The sequence below is a fragment of the Chrysochloris asiatica genome, unplaced genomic scaffold (assembly GCF_000296735.1).
Source record: "Chrysochloris asiatica unplaced genomic scaffold, ChrAsi1.0 scaffold00221, whole genome shotgun sequence".
Lineage (NCBI taxonomy): Eukaryota > Metazoa > Chordata > Mammalia > Afrosoricida > Chrysochloridae > Chrysochloris > Chrysochloris asiatica.
Genome location: NW_006408739.1, coordinates 534,510 through 544,710, shown reverse-complemented (window position 1 = coordinate 544,710; position 10,201 = coordinate 534,510). Strand labels below are relative to the sequence as shown.

Genomic DNA, 10,201 nt, shown 5'->3' with positions numbered 1-10,201 from the left:
TATGCAGAGGGGTTAGCATTGATACTACCTCCACTAAGTATAGGTCAAGTTCATCAAATTGTAGCAATTTACCCTTGTTTCCTTTATCAAAAAAAATTTTTTTTTTAATCTTTCTCTAGTTGAGTTCTGAGTATCAAGCCATTGAGGCTAGGTCAAATGGGTACTATCTACAAGACAAGTTTGGGTGTTCTTGTGCATCTCCCTTCAGCTGGATGCTTCACTCTCAGTTTTAGCCCACTGTGGCTATGTCCTTATCCATGGGCTCAGGTGTCCCAGTTCTCACCACACTTTGGACCAACCAGCCCTTCCTCTTATCTCTGTCTTCTCTAGGTCAATGGAAGTCTATGGAATATGGTTGAATTCAGCCCATTTCTTCATTGCTGCCTTTCCCCCTCTTTCACTCACCAGTAGACCAATGTGGTCACTAGCAAGTTTATATGCTTGCTCATGTGTTCCCTTTGAGTTTCAGTCTTAGAAGGGGATTTGTCTTGAAGAGACTTCATTGCTTGCCTTGATGGCTTCCTGGCAAACAACTTGCTTATTCTTGTAGTAGCCAATCATACTACCATTTTTGTTTTGAGATTTTCCTGATGATCTTTCTTTGAAGATGTGGCTTCTTTGCTCTAGCTGTTCCCTTCTGGTCTGCTTGTTCTTTCTAGTAGGAATGTCCCACCTCAGAAGGTTCTCGATGAGGCTCAGGAGTCTGCCTAAGGTCATATATACTACAAAGGCTCCACAAGAGGCCTATTTCACTGGGCAAGTTCTAGAACCCCTTTTAGATATTCCAATCAGTTATAGGCTGAAGATGGGATTACAAGCTTTCTGTAATCATGTTTCCCAACATTCCTTTCTATCCCTCTCAAGTGTCTATTTTACAATAGTAGGCAAGGGAAACCAATATTCATAGACATATTTTTTTAAAGAACCACAATAATATCTACCTGAAATATTAATAATTCCTTTAAATTATCTAATACTAATGTGACCACAATGGAGCCCTGTTGGTGCAGTGGCTAAATTCTCGGGTGTGAGCCAAAAGGTCGGTGGTTCAAACTCAACAGCCACTCCATGGGAGAAAGATGTAGCAGTAAGCCTCCATAGAGATTACAGCCTAGGAAGCCCTGTGGGACAGTTTTGCTTCCTCTTATGGAGTCGCTATGAGTCAGAACTGACTCAGTGGCAATGGGTTTGGTTTTTGAGCTTTTAAATTGGCCATCTGGGTAGAATTAACCAAAATTCCTTAGCATTATTTTACACATACGGTGACTATATGACAGGGGTTGGGGCAGAGCTAGTTTACACTTACTGCTGAGCATAATAATTGATTGTTGTTGTTGTTGTTAAAAGCTGTCACGTGAGTTTCTACTCATAGCGACCCTTTACAGGGTTTCTGAGGCTATGAATCTTTACCTAACCTTTCTCTCACCTTTCTCCTACTGGTAAACTTGAACCTCGTATCTTGTGGTTCATAGTCTAGTGCTTATCATCAGATGTCACCACTGAAGGGATTTAAAACATCTGCTGATGGATGTGTCTTCCGTCTCTTCTCTCCGTATGTTCACTCTGTGTCTGTATCTTTTCTTGCACCCATACTCAGACATCATATTCATCCCAGTTTTTCATCTCTAAAATGCCTCTATGTCCAGGGAACTCTGATGGGGCAGGGGTTAAAGAGCTTGGCTGCTGACTGAAAGGTCAGTGGTTCAGCTCCCCAGGAGAAACATGGCATCTGCTTCTGTAAAAGTTAGAGCCATAGGACCCTTGTAGGGCAGTCTGCGCTCTCTTGTAGAGTTATATCAGTTTCTGTCAACGCACAGAGAGAGTTTGGGTTTTGTTTTTATATCCAGAAGGCATCTGGGTTAATCACCCTGCTTGGGAATATTATAGGTTTGTTCTGAATTTATACATAGTTTTCCCCAAAGACTAGCTTTCTCTAATGACTTCTGCAAAATCTAGCAATCTTCTGATTTGCATTTTATAACTTAAAGGAGAATATGAGGATCTGTTTCAAAGGAGATTGATTCATTGACAGAGTCCTAACTAAGTAGAAAATTTGTTAAGAAAATATAAAGGGTTACATATAATAGGTCTCCATTTGTTCTCTATGAAAACCAGTTGTTGTCAAGCCAGGTCCAAATGATAGTAACCCATGTGTGTCTGAGTAGAACTGTGTGCTACTTAAGCATTTTAATTACTGATTTTTCAGAAGTAGATTGCCAGGAATTTTTCCCAAGGTACCTCTGAATGGACTCAAACCTCCAACTGTTACATTAGTGTCCAGACATGTTAACTGCATCACTGAGGAATATTGAAATCTATATAGTGTATAATAGAATCAGAAATAGATTAGGAACCAGAACTCTGCCGCTAATTAGCTAAATGACTTTGGATAAACGTTTTATGTACTTTAAGCTGCCCCTAAGCACTATCCTTCCTCCACCGCCCCCCAACCCCTTTCATTTCTCCCCTCATCCATCCATCCCTATGAGCAATTGTGACTATGTTGAAATTTTTGTATTTGATTTCCCTGAGAGTTCTTTAAAAAAACTCAGCTAGGGGACCTCTTGTATTTGCCTTTATATCTCCTAGTGCCTAAAAGATAGGTCTATAGAGGGACAACAACACTAGCAAGGGACACATACCATAGCATGGTCAATCATTTGAGCTCCAAAGGCCAGCATTTACCTAAGGACAAAGTTCAGAAGGGTAGAGAAATATGGAAGAGTGGAAACGAGAACCAGAGGGAGGAAGTGGGATAGCTGGTGTTACATGGAGGGGATTGCAGTCATTGCAGTGAAACAAAGCATGTTGTTTATTGCATTTAAAACTAATGGTTTGCTCTGTAAACCTTCATTCAATTCACAAAATGTTTAAAAGGAGTGTCTGACACATAAATAATTGTTTGAATGGATAAATGAATGAGTCCTAGTTTTTCACTTTTCTGAAGTTGCTCAGCTAACTTCTGATGGGACCAACCACCTAGACTGTGAAAAGTGGGAATGGATCAGAAAGCAGGCAATGAATTAAGGACTATGTAACTTCCCTTTCCCAGCTCTGTTTTTCTCTGTCCTTCTTTTTGCTTTCCTCACATGGTTCCTCCTCACATATTTACTAACTTATCTTTTCCTTTCTTTGTGTGCTGGTCCTCAGGGCTCCCTGGAATATTCCAAAGTTGGTTCCATCATGGCAGAACTTAAGGTGGAAACCCTGGCCAGTGTGGACTGGCAAAAACGCTGCCTGGCCTTGGAGACCCAGCTTTTCCGGTTTCGCCTACAGGCCAGCAAGATAAGGGAACTTCTGGCTGACAAGGTGAGTTCTAGAGAGCAAGTCGCTGCCTAGCCTCACTGCAGAGGGCTGTGGCTGAGAGGGAGAGTTGGGGAAGGTAAACTTTCAGTGAGTGACTTTTCCACACACATAAAATAAAGCCCCATATAGTATTTTTATCTAAAGGCCAAAATCAAAGCAGTTTACTAAACTGTCACCTTGCATTCTTTCCCCCTTTGCTCTTGGTGGCACATCAAAGTCAGGATATAAATCTTCTGGTCCTTTTGACACCTCTTGAGGAGGTTGAAGTTATAGGTGAGGTTCTGTATATTATTCCCTTTAGCATTTCTTCCTCAGTGTGGAGGAGTGGGCATGGTGGCACCATATGATAAGCAATGGCCTGCAAACCACAAGGTCGGTGGTTTTAGCTCCATGGAAAAAAGATGAGACTTTCTGCTCCCTCGAATATTTAAAGCCTTGGAGACCCTTTACTGGGTTACTATGAATCAGAACTGACTCGAAAGCACAATGAGGAGAAGGAGGAGGTTTTAAAAGAGAATGAAAATTCCACCCTTCTGCCCACTCTCTTTTAAGCAAGGACTTTGGAGCCAGGCCCACTAGCTCTGCCACTTCTTAGCTATGTGACCATGGGCAGGTTCCTTCATCTCTAAGTAGGGACCCAGAATGCCTACCTTTCAGAGTTATTTGGGGGATTATATGAGGTCACATATATAAAGACCCTGGCACAGAATGGGTTCTGAAATTGGAATGATTATTAATTACCTTTATAGATTTTTGTGGGCTGGTCTGGGAACTGAGCACAATTCCTAATGTTTCTATGGGAAGATACACTCCAAACTGCTGACATACAGAGGTATGTTAGATCATAGTCTATGTAGAGAATGGAGACCTGCACTTTATATATCTATGTTGTTGTTGTTGTTTAATGCCATCAAGTCAGTTCTGACTCATAGCGACCCTGTATAGGTGCTTCTCCTCCAGCACCACATCAGTACTATAGCTGTGTCTTGAATAAATCAGCCATTCTTTCTATCGTTTTGCTAAAGTATCTGTCAGCTTGTTGTTATTGTTGTTAAGTGCCGTCGAGTCGATTCCGAGCCACAGCGACCCTGTATAGGGTTTCCGAGGAGCAGCTGGTGAGCTTGAACCGCCAACCTTGCAGTTCAAATGGCTTTGCAGTCTGGTGCATTAACCCACAGCACCACACCAGGACTCCTTAGCTTACCTTTTTTTATAGTACAGAGGTAATTAGCCCACTTTCTACAAATAATGGCAGAGTCTTGATGAGTAAACCTGAGTATATGATGTACTGTACTGATAGCTCTACAACCCCGTCTCCCAGGAAGATTGTCAGAAGCATCACCTCTATGTTTCCATAGTTGAAGGGAGTGGCCCTGCCTTAGTCTGGACTAGAACTCGTGAACTTTGTGCTGTCTCCTAGTTCAGACTGTGCAAAACAGAGACCTTTGAGGTTCACATAGATACCTACAAGTAAGAGGAAAGGGAGAATTCAGCCTGGATCCACCCGGAGTGCTTGTTAAACATGCGTATTCCTGATCCCCACACCAGTTCTTTTGATCTCTAAGGGTGCTGCTAATAATCTGCATCTTTAACAAGCTCCCAGAAGATTGTTTTGTACGCTGTAAAATTTGAGAGACTTGCCTTAGGATACGGGATTGGAGGAGGGGTTCAAGGTAAGGAAAGAACACGTGAGGATCAACTCAGCTAATTGGTCTAAAATATACTTCAGGGACACCCTGTAAGCCTGGAACTGAACTCAATCCAATAACTCAACTTTCAGCCAAGTGATAAGTCAGTAAAATGAAGAATAACACCAAGGAGGTTTACACTCATTAAAACAATCAACCACCCATAAGGGATCAAAAGGGCAGCATCTGCTAGCCAAAGGGATACATCTCAGGAGGCAGGGAGTGACAGGAAAGGAGTATGAAAGGAAATGGTACATACTGCAGGAAGTGGGAAGACTTCTGTTACTTTGTGGGAATTGTAATCAATGTCACAAAATAAAATGTGAATTGTTGAATAGAAAATCAATTTGCTATAAACTTTTTCCAAAGTCTCATCAAAAAAAAAAGAGAGAACATATGCAAAGTTTTTGGCATATAGTAATTGCTTCATAAGATTAGATATCATGGGTGGTGGTGGTTATGTGCCATGGAGTTGGTTCCAACTCATAGTGACCCAGCATAGGGTTTCTGAGGCTGTAAATCTTTAAGGGAGCAGAAAGCTCCTTCAGAACCGCTGGTAGTTTCAAACTGCTGACCTTGTAGTTAGCAGCCAGACTCGTAACCACTACAAAAAATCCTAATAAAATGGTAGCTGTTAAAAAAATGATAAAACATACCTCAGGGGGGAAGAGACTTCTATTTCTAGTAATATGGAGAACAAAATAAACATAACTGCTTACATTCTGAAAATCTTAGAACTGCTGGATTGAATATTTAATGTATCCTTTTAAATGCAAAGCTGAGCACTGAAAATAGGAAGAGAATTCCTGGTTGGGGGAGGGGGGGACTAAGAGGAAAATTCAGAGTGGTACTCAATTCTGTCAACTGAGCAGGGTAGGGTGTAGTAGCTGGCCTCCCATTAGTAGCATAGGGTTTGCCATTTGAGTTTAACATCTGTGGAGACAGATGAGATCTGGCCAGTTGGAGGCTAGAGTTGAAACTGAAAATTGCATTTAAAGTCCAGATTATCAAAATCCAGTGTAGGCTTTACCTTAAATAAAAAGGTGGTGGTGTGCCATGGAGTCGGTTCTGACACATAGTGACCCTGAATAGGGCTTCCAAGGCTGTAAATCTTTACGGGAGCAGAGAGCTTCCTCTTTCTCCAGCAGAATGACTGGTAGTTTTGAATTGTTGACCTTGAGGTTGGCAGCCCAACTCATAACCACTACACTACCAGAGCTCTTTAAATAAAAAGGTAGACAAGGAAAAGAAAATCATCCACCACAGAGAGAGGACAAAAAACTTCCTCAGGCTTGGCCAAGGCTCTGGATGATTGGTGTTAGGTGCCTACAAGTATGTTCCGACTCATAATGACCTTATGTACAATAGAACAAAACACTGAGCATGTTATATTCCTTTTTGATTTTCTAACTCCAGGTATTTGCATATTTCATTATAATACTTTGTCTTCTTGAGCTGCCCTATGAAATTTCTGTCCAACCATTTACTTTCTCATTTAGCTTTTTCTATGCTCAACAGCAAGTTTCAGAGTCTTTTCTTACATTCATTTGGTCTTTTCTTCCTTTCCTGTCTTTTTGCTTTCTTACTGTATGATGCTCTTGATTTCATCCCACAAGTCTTCTTGGTCTTCAGTCATTAGTGTTTAATGCATTAAACCTGTTCCCGACATTTCTAAATTCAGGTGTGATATATTCATGGTCATATTTTGACTCTCATGGACTTATTTTCATTTTCTTCAGCTTCAATACTGAACTTGCATATGAGCAATTGATGATCAGTTCCACAGTTGGCCCCTGGCCTTGTTTGGTATGCTGATAATGAGCTTATCCAACGTCTCTTCTCACAGATATAGTCAGTTTGATTCCTGGTGAAGTCCACCTGTAGAGTTGCCTTTTATGTTTCTGAAAAGAAGATATTTGCAATGAATAAGTCATTGGTCTTACCAAATTTCATCATGTGATCTCTAGCATCATGTCTGTCACCAAGTAGTATTTGCCAACTACTAATCCTTACTCTTTGTTTCCAACTTTCTCTTTCCAATCACTAGTAATTATCAATGCATCTTGACTGTATGTTTGATCAATTTCAGATGGAAGAAGTTTGCAGAATTCTTCAGTTCATCATCACTGGTTTTAGTGGCTGGTGCATACATTTGCATAATGGTGGTATTTTAACTGATTTTCCATGTAGATGTTATCCTTGTACTCAAGCCAGATCATGAAATACTCTTTTTGACAATGACTGTGATGCCATTCCTCTTCAGTTTGTCATTCCTGGCTTAGTAAACCATATGATTGTCGGATTCAGAATGGCCAATACCAATCCATTCAGCCCACTATTGCCTAGGGTATCAAACTTTATGCATTCCAGTTCATTTTTGGTAACTTTCAATTTTCCTAGCTTCATACTTTGTACATTCTATGTTCCGATTATTAATGAATGTTTGCAGCTGTTTCTTTTCCATTTTTGAGTATGCCACATCAGCTTTGCTCCATTCATGTTTATTAAGATCAATGTTGCTTTGAGGAGGCAGCTGTTCCCCAGTCATATATGGAGTGCCTTCTAACCTGAGGACCTTATATTCAGGCAGTATATCTGATAGTTTCTGCTGCTATTCATAAGGTTTTCAGTGGTTAACCATTCATATGTGGTCTACCTCTCCTTTTTTCTAGTTTATCTGAGTCTGGAAGTTCTTCTGAAACCTGTTTATCATGGGTGACCCTGCTGGTATTTAAAATACCTGTGGCATAGCTTCCAGGATCACAGCAACATGCAAGCCACCACAGTATGACAAACTGACTGAGGAGTGGTGGAGGTTCTGGGTAGAAGGCACAAAATATAGGAAAAGAAAAATTTCCCCTGAAAACCTGCTGCTAATATTAGGTTAATGTTAGAATTTAGCTCTGGTAGCATAGTGGTTACGAGTCAGGCTGCCATCCTCAAGGTCAGCAGTTTGAAACTACCAGCGGCTCTGTGGGAGAAAGATGAAGCATTCTGCTCCCATAAAGATTTACAGCCTCGGAAACCCTGTGCAGGGCCACTATGTGTCGGAACTGACGCCACGGTACTTAACAACAACAATTGAATGAGTCCTGGTGTGGCACTGTGGGTTAATGCGCCAGACTGCAAAGCCATTTGAACTGCAAGGTCAGCGGTTCAAGCTCACTAGCTGCTCCCTGGAAACCCTATACAGGGTCACTATGGGTCGGAACTGACTCAATGGCACATAACAACAAACAACAATGTTGTAGGCCAGTAATACCCCTGGGAAACCTTACAGAAACAACCAAAAAACCTCTGGAGAAATACAACTTTAAACCCAAATCACACAGGATCCCCACAGAAAAATATCTTATAGCAAAACTAAACCTATTGCCCTTGAGTTGATTCCACCTGATAGTGACCCTATTGGACAGAGTACAACTGCCCCATAAGGTTTCCAAGACTGTAATCTTTACAGAACCAAATTGCCACAGCTTTCGCCCTAGTGTGACCCGTGGCTTTGAACTATGATCTTTCAGTTAGCAGCCAAGCACTTAAACACTGTGGCACCAGGGCTCCTGGAAAAAGCTTTAGTAAAGATGAATGTTCTTTAAAATCACTATTTGAGGAAATAATCGACAGTGAATGAGAGTCAATATGTATAGACACCTGGACTAGACCCACAAGAACTCCCAATAATAGAAATGTTGGCAAGAGACTATCAAGTAAATACATTTAAAACTATTGCAGACATAAAGAAAAAATTGAAGCTATGAGTAAATTAAAAGGTGTTATTTGAAGAATCAGACTTGAAAAAGAATCAAATGGAACTTCTAGAGGTGAAAATAATTTTCAGTGAAATTAAATTTTCAATGGACAAATTAACCAGCAGATTATTACTGTTGTTGTTGTTAAGTGTTGTAGAGTTGATTCTGAGCCATAGCAACCCTGTATAGGGTTTCTGAGTAGCAGCTGGTGAGCTTGAACCATTGACCTTGCAGTTCAAATGGATTTTGCAGTCCAACACACTAATCCCACAGTGCTACAACAGGACTTGGAGTCTTGGCGTGGCACCATAAGATAAGCACTGAACTGCTAAATGCAAGGTCAGTGGTTCAAACCAACCATTTACTCCTCGCTATGAGTCAGAACCTACTCAATGGCCCTTAACAACAACAAAAACAGACTCGGGTAAATAGGAAAATAAACCTGAGAAAATCATCCAGATTGTAACACAAAGAGATACAGAGGCTAAGACAGATGCTAAAATGAGAAAATCCTATAGATATCAAATAAAATTCAAAAGTAGAGAAGATAATGAAAGATAGGCACTGCTTGAAGAGATAATGGCTAAAAAGCGTCCAAGTTTGATGAAAGATATGAAGCACTTCAGATTGAGGAAGCAGAAATGAAAACAAAATCCATGCTTGGTTTACATATCAGCTGGGCCATAGTTTGGCTGCCTTAAGAAAGAAATAACCCCAAATAGCAATGGTTTTGAAAGAACAAACAAGATGGCAGATCGGGTGGAAGTGCAGTAAGTAGCTCTGCCAGCAAGAACACAGAATACCCAACCAAGCAGGCTCAGGGAATGGTTCCAGAACTCTGAACCACATATAAAGGAACATTTAGAAGGTTGGAAGGCTTATAGCTGAGGGAAATTGTGGAAGAAACAAGAAATCCATTGCTTTCTAATTCAAGACACTCAGCTGCTACAGGAGCCGCCATCTTGGGTGAGACCAAGTGGGGGAGGGATTGGAGCAGCCACAGATGCCTGGCAGAACCGCAGAGATAAAGGTGTAGACTTTCTTCTCTTCCGGTAGCTGTTCATTGGTCCCTTGCTGTCTGCGCATCTCCATTCGGGTGACTATAGGGGTGCCTGAGTTAGTGGGCATCCCAGCCCTACCCTTAGAGGGTTCTACTACACATGTGCACAGATCTCCTTGAAATTTAAAGAGACAGTTTCGAGTTAAAACCAAATGGCCACAGTCAGCCCTGAACTGTTTACAACTAGAAAACAGGCCTGAAGGGGATTGTGGAGTGGGACAAGCAGACAAAAAAGGAAATAGGCCAAAAGTTAAATCCTAAGTTACATCAAAACGACCAACAGTGGCATCTTGAAATTTCTCAAGAAGAAGAGTGAAAAGGGAAGCCCATTTCCTCATCACATCTACCTGGAGGCAATCAGAAAGCATAAAAAAATACCAAAATACATACCCATCTGA

At 41.1% G+C, this 10,201-nt stretch overlaps 1 protein-coding gene across 1 annotated transcript in view; it reads left to right on the top strand.

Moving 5' to 3' along the window:
- Nucleotides 1-3,174: 3,174 nt before the first annotated feature.
- Nucleotides 3,175-10,201, top strand: part of PLEKHH1 (pleckstrin homology domain containing, family H (with MyTH4 domain) member 1) — a 79,191-nt gene continuing 72,164 nt past the window's right edge. Inside the window, exon 1 of the mRNA XM_006873051.1 lies at nucleotides 3,175-3,309. Coding sequence (XP_006873113.1) covers nucleotides 3,184-3,309 — 126 coding nt within the window. The 5' untranslated portion in view covers nucleotides 3,175-3,183. The remainder of the gene's footprint in view (nucleotides 3,310-10,201) is intronic.